At 42.8% G+C, this 17,806-nt stretch overlaps 1 protein-coding gene across 3 annotated transcripts; it reads left to right on the top strand.

Annotated features, from left to right (window-relative positions):
• LOC136561859 (transmembrane protein 14C-like) lies at nucleotides 1-5,772 on the top strand. 3 transcript variants are annotated; one of them, XM_066558386.1, is made up of 5 exons: nucleotides 1-115; nucleotides 462-545; nucleotides 3,024-3,125; nucleotides 4,928-5,015; nucleotides 5,201-5,772. In XM_066558386.1, the coding sequence occupies exons 2-5, from the start codon at nucleotides 470-472 to the stop codon at nucleotides 5,256-5,258; spliced, it is 324 nt and encodes a 107-aa protein (XP_066414483.1). In that variant the 5' UTR covers nucleotides 1-115; nucleotides 462-469; the 3' UTR covers nucleotides 5,259-5,772. The 3 variants fall into 3 exon arrangements, with proteins under 3 accessions (XP_066414483.1, XP_066414469.1, XP_066414476.1); XM_066558372.1 differs by lacking the exon at nucleotides 1-115 and adding an exon at nucleotides 245-333; XM_066558379.1 differs by lacking the exon at nucleotides 1-115 and adding an exon at nucleotides 245-266.
• Nucleotides 5,773-17,806: the final 12,034 nt, after the last annotated feature.

Raw genomic sequence — 17,806 nt, forward strand, 5'->3', positions numbered from 1 at the left:
ACTCGCCTCCCGCCGTGCCGGGGATTCCCAGGAGCTCCGCACGTAGGTGCAAAGACACCAGCGCCTCCTTCTCCGCAACCCCTGGCTGCGGGCCTCACCCTGCCCTGCCTCTGGGGTGAGTTTCTACTTGGGTTTCGCGCTTGGAGCTTTCCTTTCCTTCCCCACAACAGCCGGAAAAGGGAAGCTTTGGGCGGTGCGTGGCTGCCTGGCCTCCCCTTCCGCCGCCTGCTCCGCCCTGGTTGCTGCGGAGCGGGGCGGCCGCGCAGGTGGGACGCGGCAGTGTCCCTGTGCCCCCGGGGCTGCCTTCCCTACAGAGCCGCCTGCTCGCCTCAGGTCCGAGGCTTTAGGCGGGTCTTGCTCGTGGAAAAGCTTGCCATAGCAAAATGCTTTGCTTTTTTTAATTTTTCCTCCCCTGAAAAAGGTTAAGAGGTGCTGAGCTTCACCCCAGTTTTCTCTTCCAGTGTTCGGCATGGCAGTGGACTGGCTCGGCTTTGGCTACGCCGCCCTGGTGGCATCAGGGGGGATCATTGGCTATGCAAAAGCAGGTAGGGTGCCGAAAGGTGCTTCTGTCTCTCTCCCTCTTCCTCCCCCCCCCCCAAACCCCTCCTCCCCCTCCCCAATAACTTGGTGTGAGCTGGGCAGCTTTTTACGAAAACCTCCTAATCTCGAAGTGGACCCATATGTAAATTTTATCGGTTTGTGCCATGTGCTGATAACTTGCTGCTGGTGGGGTGTGCTGGATTTTGAGTTGAGCTGGTGCTTTGGGCTGATAAGGCCATAATCTGCCTTCTGGAGGATGCTGATATCTGCTCTGTGGTCTTTGGGTGAACTGTCATAAGTTTGCTTCAGAAAGGCTTTTTCTTTGCTGTTTAAAATACAAGCATTCTGTAAGTGTTCTATATCTTCAAGTGACATAAATCACTACTTTTCCTCCTTAAGAGATTTATTCCTGTTTTAATCTTTGATGATAACAGTATACTGCAAGCTGCAGAGAGCTTTCAGAACTATCTTTTCTCCAAGAAGAGCTGAGCAGTGCAAATCAGTCCTTAAACTTGTTTCTCTTCTGGGCTCTGCATCATAAGCTTACCCTCTGACCTACTGCTTTCATTTCCTGCCCTTTTTCTGAGTTTGCCCTCCTCCAGACAGAACTGTGGATTCATTTCTGCTGCAACACTGTCTGTTACAGCTTTGAAAATCCCTAAGCCGTCTTAGTTTTTATGATAGGAAGGGACATGGCTGAATTCAGTAAGACTCTAACCAATGCATTTGACTAGACAGATGATAGTGCCTATTCCAGTCTGTTTTCCATTGGCCTAGATTTATCCTTTGTTGTGAGTGTTGTGAGTGGAGTTTAGGACAGAAGGAACAATACTGAGAACTTAAATAACTCATTGCATCTGTATTTCTCCAAGGCCATTATGAAATGATGGGTGTCTTTTTTGTCCTTTGGAACCCTATTGGGAGGACGTGGTTATGTTCAGGCAAGGGAATCCAGGTCACAGGATTATTGAAGGGGAACAGAAACTCTTATGGTAACTGCTGGAGAGAGAAAAAAAAACCAACCATACAAAGGAGCTATTATATCCTTATTATAACTTGGGGAAACCAAAAGAAAATGGAACTTTCATGCATAGAACTAAGTTGATTTGATCTGTTGTTTTACAACCAGATCTACCCACACAGACGGGGCAGTAGTAGGTGCCTTTGGAGCAGTATGAGAACATGGCAATCAAAGGGTGAGTGAGTGAGTGAGTGAGTAAGTGAGTGAGTGAGTGAGTGAGTGATTTATTTTTCTGTCTTCATTTAGCAAGTTCTCTGGATCCCTGTGTATTGAGATGTAGGAACTTCTTGAGCCAGAGGTGATGTGGTTGTCCTAGAAGTGTATGTGTCATATCTACTTAAACAATGCCTTGAGGTAAAATTCAAGGAAATTATGGTTGTTTCTTAGCTCCCAGGCTTGTGGAAAGCATTGTAGCTCCCACAGATTTATTTTAAACTCATATTCTGTGCAAAGCAGCCACCTAGTAGAGTGTGCACCTTTTCCTTGCACATGGCAAGTATATCAGGTGCTTTCAATCATCTTTGTATCTTGCTTTTTATACCATAAGCAGGATACAAAGCAATATTACAGCAACCTTGTTGATGATTGAAAAATGATTACTTTCTGGAAGCAATATGCAGTCCTCCTTTAACATTGAGAGAAGATCTTTATCAACTTAGTTTTTCAATCTCAAGTCTTTGAAAGGTGACCTCAGAAATTGAATGTATAAAGAACCACCTTCAGTAGCATTAAGTCCTTAATCCTCTGTTGGCCTTATGGAGGGCATTCACCACTCACAGTGATCATGCTACTTCATTACTTGATATACTCTATAAATCACCAATTTAGATGTGGTATCCTTTATTTTCTGGTAGCTTGGGATTATCATTTATATTAAGGACCTGATTCAAAGTTGAGGTGCATTCAGGGAACCTTTTTCCAAAGGCTGCAGCTACCTTTGGATCAAATCTCAGGTGTACTTAGGAGATATTACCTCTCTTGTTCAGCTACGCCCTGCTCCTTGGCAATTCTTTGAATGCCCTCCTGCCCAATTCCACTCACACGTTCTTTTTTCTGATCTTAAATTCTTACAATTTAGTCATTCTATTTTACTGCCTCTTGAAGAATTTTCATAAAACTGTTTTGAAGCAACATGCTTTGGTTTGTGCAAGGGAAACACCAATTCTTTTGCTTTTCTCACTGTTCTTTCAATCATGGATGTATTAATGGCTTTGCTGTTGGAGAACTAAATACTAATTCTGTATGTATCTTATGCAAGAGTAATTGAAGTGGTTCTTTGTGCTGATCAGCATGTTCTCAATATCTTAAAAACCCCCTTCTCTAATCTTCTTTATGTCAATGAATGATGAATGCCCATATTTTTTTTTATTTTTATAATTTTTGGTGTTTTACAAAATAGTTAAGCTGCTGACCAAGGTAATCTTTAAGTTTCTAAGAAATGCATTATCTTCTATTTATTCAGGTAGTGTTCCATCACTAGCTGCTGGCCTTTTCTTTGGGAGTTTGGCTGGACTGGGTGCTTATCAGGTCTCACAGAATCCAAATAACATTTGGGTTTCTCTGAGTAAGTAATTTAAAATTTTATTTGAAAATGATTATATTTACCCTATATATTTAAAATTAGTACCTAAAAGTCTTTGCAGAAGAGTTAAACACAGATAGTGTTACAAATCTAACTTCAGTGCTGTCTAAACTTAACTGAACTGGTGGCTGCCAACGTGGATCTGTCTCATACTGATGTGTTTGAAGGATCACAGTGCAAGGGAAGTGCTAATAAATGGATTTCTGACCTATTTTTGCCTGGAACCTTGTACTTTGAGCATCCTGCAGGAGGCTATAGCATTTTGGGAAGTGGGATTCCCCTTCAGACTGACCATACCCCTAGCAGACTATTTTATTATCACAGAAAATGGCAGAGATTGTGATTGGCTTATTTTTATAAATGACAAACATGTGAAATTACAAAGGGGTTGATGCCTGGGGAGATTTTAGAAAGAAGCAAGCTTCAGTAATGCTGTTTCTTCCTTCTCAGAATTGGAGCTTCCCTTCCCCTGATTTAGAAGGTAACTGTGGAGAGTTACTGCTTAGTCAGTGTTGAAAGAGCCACCACTGACTACAGCATTTTTCCTCTGAAGCAGTGACAGAGCATCTGGCTCTTTGACATGTGCAAGTCAGAAGTCAAAGGGGAATGCCCAGCTTTTCTCTGCACTTCACCTTTGTTTACAGGCAATCCACTTCCACTGGCCAGGCCAAAAGCTGTGCATGGTCAAGCCTTAATAACATAATAAACTGCTGATACAGCAAGCTGAAAAAGTGTGAGGTCAAGTGTTTTCCCAAATGTGAGACAGATACATTTCTGTAGCTCAGTAGCATATGGAGTCTCTTCCTCTTCATGCCTCAAAGTTTTTCAAGAAGATGTGTTCTGCTGCTGTTTGAAACAAAATTTCATTTTGAGGTGTGCATATTTTGAAGACAGGCTACTAATTAGAGCTTGAAGCATTTTAATACTGAAATATTTTTGTTTTATTGTGTGCTGGACTATGGTCCCAGTCTCTTACATATCTCATTATGTGAGATTAGTAAGTGTTCAGTGACAATATTTCGCTTGGTGTTAGGTAGGAAGGATGTCATGGCTAGGACGTTGTTGAAACATGTGTGTAGCTGTTACCACTGGGTAGCAGGTGCATACTAAGGATAAGGATTCCATCAGTGTATGTTTTCCTTACAGTTTTTTAGCATTCAGTCTGTATTTGAGATACCATGTTCCAGGGGCTGTCCTTTCTATCTTACTGAGTCAGTGAAACTACCTGGCTCCTGTCTCTGTGTCCAGTGGTCAGGGACAATTAATTCTCACCTTGGTAATGCTTAGCACACTTCCCTTTTGAAGTCTTTAGAAAACAGATTAGTTAATTCTCAGAACATTACTACAAATTAAACATGATGCTACATATTAGACATGATTACTACAAGTTAGACAAATGCTCTCTCCTTTTTTTGAGAAGTGAGGGAAATATGTGCGCAAGTTTAGTGATTTGCCTGTGTGTGGAAGGAGTGAGTTCTAGAGCAGTGTATCATAAATTATTTCCAGTCTCAAAAAGAGCACATTTTGAAAAACAAATTTGAGAAGTATGTGCAGGAGGATATTGAGTGCACTGTCTGCTTGAACTTTATATAGAATACTTACTCTTTACAAACGGAGGCATTTTAAAATTTACACAATTTATTGACTCTCTTTGTCCATTAAGTGAAGTAACCCTGTTTCTCTTTTTATTGATGCTGCTACTACTCCCTGTTCTGTTAGTTTTTAATTATGTTTCTCCCACACATGCATCTCTGCTGACTGGACTGTACAATCTCTCATTTAAGTTACTTCTGGAGCACTGTCTGCTGTCATGGGAACAAGATTTTACCACTCCAGAAAATTCATGCCTGCAGGGCTAATTGCTGGTGTCAGGTACAATACTTTTTCTTTAACCTCCTGTGTGTGATTTCTTATTCACTTAATTAAACTCAGATGGAGTGAATGATATTTTGTGTATTATTTTTGTTCCCATCCATCACTTGGATGAAGTACCTGAAAAGGAATTGACAGATTGTTGTTATTATTATTAAATTATATGTTTTTTCCCCCTTATACAGTTTGCTAATGGTTGGAAGATTAGCACTGAAGATGTTGGAAAAGCCCCAGGAAAAGTAACTGTTAATTTTACATCTTAGTATTTGGAAAAGGAAACCTGATCATGAAATTGCATGAATGCAGAAGTGAGAAGATGGAAAAATTTTCTGCATCAAGACATTTTTTTATCTTTTTTTATAAGGGGGAGTACAATGATGGGACAGATAGTTTATATACAAGGTAGAGCTGTTTGTGTATAGAGAGAAATGAGTCCTGGGTTTGATTTTTCTGGCATATTTCAATGTATTTTAACACTTACATGTTTTTATATTCCAAAATATACTTTTGGCATGTATGAAGCAGAGAGGAAATATCCTGTAATTAAGAAAATATCCACAAAGAGGCACCAGGAGTAACTGGGTAAATACAATAGTGTGTCACAAACCTTTTACACTGAATATTATGGTGCGCTTTACCTGTTGCATTCTGAATTGATATACCATGTCTTTATAATGTCCAACAGATGTTGCCTTTTTATTGTGAAAGGATGCTAAAATGATGCTTTTCTATAAGTAAAATTTGTTACAAACCTTTATTTGGCCTTTTTTTTTGGTACAATTTCTGTGTTTGGGGATGGGGCTATTTTTTTCACCTTGTTTTCTCAGTAGAAGTCCTTGCAGTGGACTGTTATTATCCAAGTGCTGTCTTTCAATGATATTTAAAAATCACTTTATAAATGAGGGATAGAAGATTAAAATATGGGCCTTCATTAACATTTCATTTTAAAAAGTTGTTTGAAAGGAACTTACCCTGGGGATTAACTAAGTGAGATTTGTGCTAGGCTAAATGAATGTGATCTAGACCATATAACTGGAGTAAAATACCCTAACACTATGTAATTCTGATCTTACAGGTTTATTTGACAATAGAATGTATCAGCATTTTATTTTTAATCTCTTAGGAGAGTGGCTGTGCCTCTTCAAATCTGTCTTTACTAGGAAACCCTGGAGTCAGGAGGGTTCCTTGTTCTGCTGTGATGCCTGAGGACTGAAGTGTGGAAGAGGCATCAGTGGCATCTGGTGCTTTTGTTGTCACTCCATCCTTGATTGCTTCTCCTGCACTGAGTCTTGCAGTTCTGTTAGTGCAGGCTCAGCTCACATGGGCTTAGCAGTGTGATGGAAGGGAGAGGCAAGAAATGTGTGAGAGAAAATCCTTTATCAGCTTATTCTTTAGTGACACATAATTATTAATAAATTAGGATTCTTACCAAGTGTAACTCTATTTTAACGTGATATTTTATGTAGTGACTATTTAGTATTTTACTTTGGGACCTTTGTACCACTGATTATATCAGAACTTGTCAACTGCTTAAAATGATAATGGCAAAGCAGGTTCAAATTAGCTTACATCTTACACACTTTCCATTTCGTAGTGTTTAAAGGAATTTGTAAAAATTGCCTCAAACTGCATAAAGCAGATACCAAACTACATAATTGCTCCATTTTTGTTGGTCACTTCAGTGCTTGTATTTCCTTTTCTGAAAATGGCATTTAGTAGTATTGAGTCAAAGTGATATTTCTACTGTTGTGAGTGAATGGTTACCCACATAGTAGTAGACAGGAAGCTATTGTAGTAGAAAGTAATTACAAGCAGATCTATAAATGTTGAGCCAGTTGTGCTGTGTGTCATCAGTTCTCTTAGCAAAAGTTATAAAATTAATTCCAGGTTTTTGAATGTATTTCATATTGTAACTCTCTTGTTTCCAGGTATTTAATCTCTAAGTAACCTGATCTGTACAGGATGAATCTCCAGGGAGCAACACTGAAAACATGTTAAAGCATGTCTGAAATTCTAGTCTCAGTTAAATCATAGTCTCTTTTGACTATACTTTAAGCAAAATCTAACAGAAGTTTGGTAATTACTTTTTTATGTATTTAAATCACCCCATGTAATTGAATAGAAAATTCTGTCATGGATACAGAATTTTCTAGAGCCATTCAAGAATTAAAGACATAAATATCCATTCTCCAGGCTGCCCCTGCTTTTAGTCTGATTGTTAGCTACTTCTAAAAGATTTCTTTCTGGGTTTTTTTTCCCACTGAGAGTGGTCTCCATGAAAAATGAGAAAATTACTTTTGCATTAAATCTACTGTGGCTATGCCATGGCTTGAGTGGAGCTTCATGTTATGAGTCAGCTTGTACATGGATTTTGGAAAGAATGATTTAGTTATTTTTGAGAAATGAACTGCTAAAATAACACTTAAATTAAGGCTGCTTGTTCAAAGCACACTCTGAAAATAAAAATATTAGTTTAATATTTCTTACAGTTTCAGCTGTCAGCACAAGCTGAAATGAATACTGATTTTTTTAAAAAGGTCCAGGAACAGGAAACTAGTTTTACTATACACATACTGAGTCACCAGGACTCAACAACTCAGAGTTTAATCACACATCCAGAACATGACAGAATTGAGAGAAGAAAAGCATTTGAGTTATCAAATCCTCCTTTCCTAGAGTGAGGACCCAGGTCCTCCATTCCACATCTACTTGCCTGATAGAAACTGGGTGGCAAGAGGAGATGTCAGATATTTTACCCCTCTCTTGAGTGGCTGGCTCAGAACCAGAGGAGGGAATTTTCTAATTACTTTGCAGGTAAGTGATCTCTTGAAAGTAGGAGTTTGCCCTAAATTTTGTAATTTTTATTTAAGCCTGTCTTGGTAATAGCAGTTGCTTACCTTAAGTCCAGGAAAGCGAGAGATGTTGCGTTCCTTTCAGTTCCTGCTCTGGATGAGTTCAAGTTCCCTTCCCAAGGAAGGGCTCCTTTCCTCAGACCATGGGATATCCTGCAGGGAGAATGTTGACAGGGGAAGTCACACCACAGCTGAGCAAAGTCGTCAAAAGTTCCTAGGATCTGTGGGAAAAGGATCAACTATTTTTTAAGTCTTCTTTTAAAGTTCGATAGTAACTGGCAAAAATGCAGAAACATCCTGAAGCTGAGCAATGCAACTCAGATTCCTCTGCCCAGAGTGGACAACCTAGATTTGACCTATATATTTACTTCTGATTAACTCCAGGGTCTCTAATTCAGGATCTTCTCTCTGGTGCCCCAATTGCTGACATTGAGGCAGCATCACATACATACAGGTTTGGAATGTTACAGAGCGCCCAATTAGTGAAGATGTGAGCAAATATTTTGGGGGGAGGGTCAAAATATTGAACAATTGAGTGCCTCAGTTATGGCTTAGTCTTTACAGGTACAACACTGAGACCCCTAGTTCAGCAGTAATATACTCAGGCTCAATTGTACTACCACTCAGTTGAGGTTACTCACACATTGATGGTGATGGATATCACAACCTAAGCTGTTCTTCCAGTTGATGTGACATTTGCAGGTAGCAAAAATCTCTTTAATTTAGTACAAATGTGTGGTATAGTGTAATAATTCAGGCAATGTTACACTAGTAGTATGGGCAACTGTCTTTCACAAGCCAGCAAAGGAGAATGAGAGGTGGATGAAAGATGTTTCAAGTGGAACGGTTTAGAAGGGAAGTAGTCATGTGCTGTCCTACTTTATCACTTGTTCTAAGAATATGGCACAAGCCTGTTTTAATGCAAAGCGAGTCCCCTAACTCTTGTTCTGCTGCAGGCTTTGAAAGTGCAATTTGCCATGTCCCAGTTCTGTCAGTCATTGTGCTGGGAGCTGTTGGCGCTCTGTAGTCACCAGCTGAGGGCCAGTCTGTGCTGAAACTGATGGCCTGAAGTATTACACAATTATCCTTTTGTGGTGTTAAAATTGCTGGCTTCTTGGCATTATAGGCATGCTTTCTGACTGTACAGCTTAATCACCTGGAAAATGGGAGGGGGAAACAAAGGTCAGGAGAACCTCCAAGCAGTTATGACACTAGGAGGAAAGTCTTTGTTTCTCCACAATCCCTACAAGTAAGAATGGAAAAATGTTATGTCAGTAATAGCATAGAGGCATCTGCCCTCATCTCCTCTCCTGCTTCCTTGAAATGCCATGATGGAACAGATCTAGTGCTTATGCTTTTATACAATATCCCCAGCTCAGCCCAGCCCAGTGCACAAGTGACTTTGGGTGTTCCCTTTAGTCTTTCTGTGCTTCTCTTCTGAACTCTGAAATGGAGATAATGTTTTCTGCATCCCTTCCCTGTCTTTTACATTGCTGCTTACACTGTGTGTGGCATAAAATGTTCCCTGCCCCAGAAGCAAGAATTGGTACCTGGAACTGATACTGTTTCAGCACTGGCAGTTCATACAGTGGTTTGATACTCTTTTAGAAAAACCTAATGAGAAAAAAATATGGTACAACTAAAGTCTATTTGCCTTATTTCATCAAATGTTAGCATTGCTAATATATTGCTATTGTATTTTGAGATCCTGTCTTGCAAGCACAGTAACTAAGTGGGATTGAGCCTTAGTGCTAATATTTAGAATCATAGAATATTCTCAGTTGGAGGGGACCCATGAGGATTATTGAGTACAACTCCTGACTCCACACAGAACAACCTAAAAGTGAAACTATGTATCTAAGATCATTGCACAAGTGCTTATTGAACAGCAACAACAGCTTTGGGACCATCACCACTTCCCTGAGATCTTGTTCCAGTGCTTGGCCACCACCTCACTGAAGAACAACCCTCTCCTCTCCCTCTCCTCTCCCTCTCCTCTCCTCTCCTCCCCTCCCCTCCCCCTATTTTTCTTTTATCTCTTTTTAATTTTTCTTTTTCCTTTTTCTCTTTTTTTTTTCTGCTTTTCCTTTTTTCTTCTTGTTCCCCTCTTTTTTTCTTTCCCCCCTCCCCCCCCTTTTTCTTTTTTTCTATTTTTTCTGCCTTTTTTCCTTCCCCCCCTCCCCCACCTTTTTAAAATTTTTTTCCCATTTTCTCCTTGGTGCTTGTTTGTTTGTTTGTTTTCCCCGGTTTTATTTCCCCCTGTTTGCCTGCCAGGCGGTGGCTGGCTGTGCTGGGAATGCAGAGGTTTTGGCAGCTTTGCAGCGCGCAGAGCCGGGAGAGGGCGGCATCGCTGCTCCGATGGCAGCCGGGGGAGAAAAACACCCCACCCACCCCGAGACGTGGAGACAAGGATAAATAATAATCAACCTAATTCCAATTTAGGGTTTGCCCACTTGTCGCTATCTGACCTGGAACACCAAATGCTGAAACACAAATGCTTGGCTCTCTCAGCTGAATAGGTCCTCAGCTTCTTTATTACCTTTGCGCTGGCCTGAGGAATGAAAGGAAATTATCCTGGGGCAAAAGGCTTTTCTCACCAAGCATACTGTGCAATCCAATGGTCGTGCTGCTAAGGAGCTGATAATAATCGCGCGAGGAATGAAAATGAAACCCTTCTGCCACTCTACTTACACCCCCTGAAGGAAATCACTTATCTGTATTGGAAGATCAGCCCAGTCTTTCTCACCTATTTACAGCAAGAAACAAAATCTGCGGGTTGTCAGCCCGATTCACAAGCAGAAGAGATTTAGCAGGACAGGCCTCCTTCTCTAAGCACTTTTAGAAAACATAAGCGTTATAGTTTTGTAAGCTGTTGGAATAAATAAATATATATAATGAGGGAGAGAGTGTTGGCTAAGTTTCTTTGGATACGTGCTCTTTCAGCAGGGCTTTAAAATAGAAAATGGCTGGGATCAAATCTTGTGCTGTTACCTGAAGGCATCCCACCAGTAGGAGAGTTATTGGAGGGACTGAAATTCCTCCTGACCCCTCTGTTCCTCAATAAACCTGCACACAACTTCCTCTGGGGATGGGCCAAGTATTGCTCCATTAGTATGCAGCACCACAGTCAGCAGGGCAGGAAAATACACACCAGGAGGAGAGAAAAGAGATGAAAAGCAGCAGGAGCAAAGTAAACGCTTTTAAATTCTGGACAGAAACTTCCCTCCACTGAGATTCCTGCAGGTCTGTGGTGTCATGACAAGATGTAAAATATTCTGAGGTGAGAGGTCCATTTACTCAGGTTCTGTTTCTGTTTTAAAAATGAAGCCTAGCCTGGCAGGCAGGGAAAAATTTTTGTGATGGGGCTGGGAATCCAAAAATTGTGACAACGGACACAGAGCAACAATCCTAAAATCTTCTGAAAGTATTTTAATCCATTAAGCTGTTGTGAAAATGATCATTCTGGTTCTCTGTGTGGTTACATATCCCTGGTGTTTAGCAGTGCTAGATGCTCCAGTCTGCATTGTTTGTCCTATATACAGCAATATCTTCAGCTCCCAGACACTACCTCACCTGGCAACCCTGCGGCATTTACATCAGCTTGGGGCCTGTTGCCAGACTTCCTCCTTCATGTGCCACTACTGTCTCATCCCTGCCAAAAAACCAGGACACTGTGTTCAACTTACACCTATAAATATCATCTATATGAATTTATTTTTATATAAATTCATTTATTTATGTGAAGGACAGGAGGTTGTTTAGCATCCAGTTTCTCAGGCAGCACAGAGTCACTGATCAACACAGACCCAACTTCAGCCACGTCCTCCTTATGGCCAGGAGGGCAATTAACACACACACTCATGTTCCTGCACAGCAACAGACAGTACCATGATTGCACAGGAGTTTTATTTACTCTTTTTAAAGCATTTTGTTTGCTTATCTATGGTTTTGCTTTTTACTAGTGATAAATACCGAATAACAGTGATAAAAAACAAATAACATTTTCTTCTGTATATCCTCTTCCCAATTTGTCAAGCAAGCAAATCTACCCAGTATTAGAAGTCATTGCAACTTTCTGAGACAGAGGTGGCAGCAGCCTGCAATTATTCCTCTTCCTCTTAGCTGTCAACCATTAGAGTACCAGCTTCTTTAGGGAATAGTGTGCTGCATGCAGGCAGAAAAGATCCACAGATTTTCTCATGATATATTTGATTTACGGAATATATCCCAAAGAGTGCCCTCTCAGGGCATCTCAGTCCTCATGGATCAGGACTTTCCTCAAAAGTATTTCTTTTATGTGGCTGTTAACTTTATGGTGTCACCTATAGACACTCTCTCTGCTTTAGTCAGGGGTCTCTGTAACAATGCACCAAAAGATGAACTAAAAGATTATGGTAAACAGCATTCAAATCCTCCCTTATCAACCACAGGCAAGGTGTGGTGCATATCCTAAACATGCAGTAGCAGAAAAGAGAAGAGTTAACTGTTTAAAAAAACCACATTGAATCACATCTAATTAGCAAATTAGTGCTAATCTCAATTTTCTATCTTGTTTTTTCTGGCGGGAGGTGGGGGAGGGGGGTTGGGTTTTTTTGGGTTGGTTGTTTTTTGGGTTTTTTTGTCCCCTGGAGCAGTGAAGGTTTTGGGGAGGAAGGGTAAGAGGGGTCAGCCTACTGCTAATTGCTTCTCCTTTAGCTGGGTCACTGCAGTTGACCTCATTCAAATCTGTGCTGGGTTGACCCTGGCTGGATGTCAGATGCCCACTGAAGCCACTCTTATCACTCCCTCCTCAGCTGCACAGGGGAGAGAAAATATAATGAAGGGATTTAAGGACAAGGAGAGATCACTCACCAATTAACATCATGAGCAGAACAGATTGGACACGGGGAAAATTAATTTGATTTATTACCAGTCAAAACAGAGTAGGACAGTGAGAAGTTGAACTAAATCTTAAAAACACCTTCCAACTTCAGTCCTGATTTTCTCCACCTCCTCCCTGCGGTGGCCCAGGTTGATGTGGAGTGGGGTTTGAGGTCAGTTCATCACACATTGACTCTGCTGCTCCCTCCTCCTCAGGAAGAGGACTCCTCACACTCATTCTCTGATCCAGTGTGGGTTCTCTCCCATGGGAGATGGACCTCCATGAATTTCTGCTGAGTCCTTCCCATGGGCTGTAGCTCTTCATGAACTCCTCCAGTAGGGGTTCCTTCCACAAGGTGCAGTCCTTTAGGAACAGACTGCTCCAGTGTGGGTCCCCCATGGGGTCACAGGTCCTGCCAGCAAACCTGCCCAAGGGTGTCTCTCTCCACAGGTCCCTAGGTCTTGACAGGAGCCTGCTCCAGCACAGACTTCCCAAAGGGTCACAGGCTTCTTCAGGCACATCCACCTGGTCTTTCATGGGCTGGAGGTGGATCTCTGCTCCACTGTGGACCTCTATGGACTGCTGGGGAACAGCTGCTTTACCATGCTCTGCACCATGCTCTGCAGGGAAATCTGGGCTCCAGCACCTGGAGCACGTCCCTCATCTCCTTCTTCACTGACCTGGCTGTCTGCAGGGCTGTTTCTCTCACATGTTCTCACTCCTCTCTCCAGCTGCAGTTGCTCCTGTGCAGTAGTAACTTATTTCCCCTTCTTATATGCATTATCTAGAGGTGCTACTGCTGTCTCTGATGGGCTCGACCTGACAGTTGAGCAAACAGAGCATTGTTTGAGTTCTTTTACCCCATTCCAGGCAGACCATCCTGCTATGCGTTCTACCCAATCTTTTGTTTGTTTCCTTAACTGTTTCCCTCCTCATTCACATCCTTGCAATGCATGTGAGCAGAAGATATATTTAAGATGAAATTTTCCTTTATACTTCTGAAAGACAATATCTAGTGATTGTATCAATAAGTAAAATAATTGCTTCCTATCTGGAGTGAATCTTTATAAATTATTAAATGCTCTAGAAAATATGACTTCAGATAGAAATCCCGACCCTTCATTATTCCTCAGCTCAAATGACTTTCTCATATAAGCCTACAACAAAGTGCACTAATGCCAGCAATCTGTCTCTGGTAATAAAAGAAATTCAGGTGAAAAATCAAATATAATTTATTTCTTCAGAATCATAAAATGATATGGTCGGTGCAGCATGGTAGAGCCATGGTAATACATTATAAGCTTAAAACAACAGATGATATGGTAAGAGCAGTAAAGATGACTTTTTTGGGGGTTATGGACTCAATGACACCCAAATACCAATAACCTTGGTTTTTCCAGCTGTATTGGTTTTGTATGGCCTGGATTTGGAAGCAGGGGTGTCTACAGGGGTGGCTTCTGTGACAAGCTGCTAGAAGCTTCCATCATATCCAGCAGAGCCAATCCCTGGTGGCTCCATGGAGCGGTGGCCGGTAGAAAGTGAAACGCCCAGGCTAGCAAGTGTCCAGCCCACCTCCAGCCAATAAGGCACTTCCCTGACACGAAGTCCGGGCCTTGTGCCTAAGCGATGTCAGGCTTGCGGACGTTTGGCCGTTGCAGGAAACTCCAAAGTCGTAGGAATGAATGAAGAGGCGACTCTCAGGTCCTTCAGGGTAGGAGGTTTTATTGGCAGGGGAAGCAAACAAGAGAAGGAGAAGAACCCGAGAGCCCTGAGGTGGGGAAAACCTCAGGTTTTAAAGGGAATGGGAGGGGTGAAGGACAACGAATCAGAGAGGGGAAGGGAAGGATACATTTGGGATTGACACAATGGGAGAACCAATAGAACACAGTTGCGGGTGGGGCCCCGGTCCCTGAGCCAATCACCTGACACCCCGGCCAGAAAATTCCAGAAAAAGAGGCAGGGGTGCCGAGTGACAGGCAGGCAGCCAGGGGAGGGGAACAAACTGATACATTGGATAACTATAGCAACGTGGGAGGGGTTGTTGGGATTGACAAGAACTGGAAACCGGGCAGAACCATCTACATAACAGTGGGGGGAAACTGGACAAACATAAAACAAACCACAACAGCTCCACAGATGGGTGTGCTGCTGGCCAAGGCTGGGCCAATTACGATGGGTGATAATGCCTCTGTGATAACACATTTAAGAAGAAATCAAAACAAATGTGGTGCAGTTGTAATTTCAACCAGAGAAGAGCACAGTGAGACCATGTGAGAAGAACAACTCTGCAGACACCAAGGTCCATGTAGAAGGAGGGCAGGAGGTGCTCCAGGTGCCAGAGCTGAGATTCTTCTGCAGGCTGTGGTGAGACCATGGTGAAGCAGCCGTGCCCCTGCAGCCCATGGGGATCCATGGGGGATGCAGGGATCCATCTGCAGCCTGTGGAGGACTCCCATGCCAGAGCAGGTGGATGCTTGAGAGGAAGTTGTGACCCCATGGAACATCTGTGGAGAGAGGGACCCTGCTCCCAGGCTGGAGCAGCCTGTCTTTGGAGGACTGCAGTCCATGGAAGAATGACCCAGGCTGCAGCAGTTTGAGGGGACTGTTGCCCATGGGATGGACTCACATTGCAGCAGTTCACAGGGAACTGTGAGGTCGACTCACATTGAAGAAGCTCATGGAGAACTGTCTCCTGCAGGAGAGACCACACAGTGCATAAGGGGAACAACTCCCTGAGCATTGGGAGAAGCCATGGGTGATGAAGTGACCATAACCCCTATTCCCTGTCTCCCTGCACCACTGGGGTAGGAGGTAGAGCTGGAAGGAGAGAAGGGTGGGGGGAAGGTGTTTTTAAGGGCTTGTTTTACTTCTTATTATCCTGATCTGATTTTGTTAATAATAAATTTACTTAATATCTCTAAGCTGAGCCTGTTTTGCCTACGATGGTAATTGATGAGAGCTCTCTCCTGTAGTGGGATAGAATATAAGAAAATAAAGATAGTGTAGAAAGTAATCTTACCCCTAAGGAGTTGCAGCTGGGCCAATTATCAAAGATTAGGAACAGGCCTGACTTTAACAGGCCACAGCTGTAACCCATGAGAAGAAGAGTGCTATACAAGAGTGGGGTGGCTGGTTTGTGAAAAAGAAAGAGTCAGTGCTCTGAGGAGCTGCCCATTAAAATGCCAAGAAGGTGTGAAACTCTTGTGATAAGGAGACAACAGTATGGAATCCCTGCAATAAGATGTTAACACTCTCCCAGTCCTTAACTCATGAACCCTTTGTTAAATTTTCTCTTTACTGCAAAGGGGAGTGAGTGAGGACCTTTGGTGGATGCCTGGCATCTGGCCAGCATCAATCCCCAATGCCAGATTTGATCACATTTTAGATTTCGAGCTGAGTTGCTCTATATAGATTACCAAGACTGTGCCTGACTCCAAATGTTAACCCAGTGCAGCTAAAGTGGAATCTGGCTGGTGGGCAGAATGGGCTGGATTTGGAAATGAAGAGGGCAACTAATTTTTTCCCATTCCTGCTACCCTCCCTTAAGTTATTGCTGCCATTGTTTAGGTGGACAGGCCTCTTTCCCAAAGAAGCAGCAATGTGATAGCTTGCAGAGAACTCTCATGCTCTCCAAACAGTTGTGTTTCCCTTATGTAGTCTCTCATATCTGTAGTTTGGTGTCTTTGGCTGCCCAGACACATAACCAGGACTGCCCATGTGTGTAAGATTGTGCCCAGCTGGAGCCCTGCCAAGTAAAAAGCCAGGTAAAGGCCCCCCTCTCATGGAAACGTGGGAGGGGCCGTGTGAGCTTGCACTCAAATGCCTGAGCAGGGCACTGAGTGATGGAGAGGAGGAGCTGCAGAGGCAAAGCTCAGTCCCCAAATGCAAGTCTCATGGAGCACCCATTGATTCCTGCACACTGTGACTGAAAACCCACAATGGTGGGCAGTTGCTGCTCCAGAGGAAACATCAGCCCTAAAACCATCCCAGGGCAGCAATAGATGGGGGCTTGCTGGGTGAGTACCCCTGGACACCTTCATCGTGCTGCTTGCTGGGGGGTACCACCAACCCTGGTGTCACCCTGGCCGCTTCAGCCACCCCTGCTCAAGACAATGGATATCTTTGGTCCCTCTTCAGAGCAAACATTGTGGATTTAACCCCTCACAGGGAGGAGGTAGAGCTGACAGCAGCCTGTTCTCTCCAGAGTAATTGACTAAAATGAATTAAATGAATGCACATCAATTAGCATTGCCATCTTCCTGAAACCAGCTGTTGCGTGACCTATCCATGGCTAGGATGTTCTCCATTTCCCTTGGGAAAATAATGCATTTCTCCTCCAGAGTGACCTGATGTGTTTATTAGGTGAGATGAAGGGGATTATTTGAAGGAGGCCAGTGCTTAGGTTAAATCGCTCTGGTAGGCTACATAAAGAACTCTAAAGCACCCAGTCCTGAAGCAAAGTGAATTTCCTGCCGTGCTTCTGGCGGCAAGCAGGTTGTTAAATGCTCCCGGGTGTCACCCCTCATTATTTTTGTCATCAGTGTGAATGTGCTTTGCTTGTGCAGTGTCGGAACCCAGGAAATTCTTCTGGCTGCCCTTGAGGACTCAAGCCCCTGCCCTCAGAGCCCAAGACCCCTGCGCCTTTGATTTAGCCCTTGGAAAAAACAATTACCAACCTTTATATGAAGAATTACAAGCCACGGCAGTTTAAGTAGAATGATACTGAATTTGTCACAGAGTCAAAAATAGATTTTTTGGGGTTTTTAGAATGGGGGTTCAGGGGGCAAGATGGAGTAATCTGGGCGTGTCCAGCCTTTCTCCTTCTTCTTGGCTTCCATCTTCTGCTGTGACGGTAGCACTTTTAGATTGGTTTAGAGTAGAAGCTCACTGTTGTTATAAATTATCAGATCGAGAGCCAAATTTATAAGAAAATTTAGCACTGATTTATTAAATTGTCAGCGAAGCAGAATTTCGATTGGCAAAAGCACCCACCACAGCCAAGGGCAGCGTCGAACCCAGGATCGGTGCTGGGTGAACACACGGGTCTGACACCCGAATGTCGGAGTCTCTCCCTGTTC

Source organism: Molothrus aeneus, chromosome 1 (assembly GCF_037042795.1).
Source record: "Molothrus aeneus isolate 106 chromosome 1, BPBGC_Maene_1.0, whole genome shotgun sequence".
Lineage (NCBI taxonomy): Eukaryota > Metazoa > Chordata > Aves > Passeriformes > Icteridae > Molothrus > Molothrus aeneus.

Coding starts and splice junctions, on each gene's coding strand:
- LOC136561859 (XM_066558386.1), top strand. CDS start 470: ATGGCAGTGGACTGGCTCGGCTTTGGCTACGCCGCCCTGGTGGCATCA. Junction 546..3,023: donor CATTGGCTATGCAAAAGCAG/GTAGGGTGCCGA, acceptor CTATTTATTCAG/GTAGTGTTCCATCACTAGCT. Junction 5,016..5,200: donor GGGCTAATTGCTGGTGTCAG/GTACAATACTTT, acceptor CCCCTTATACAG/TTTGCTAATGGTTGGAAGAT.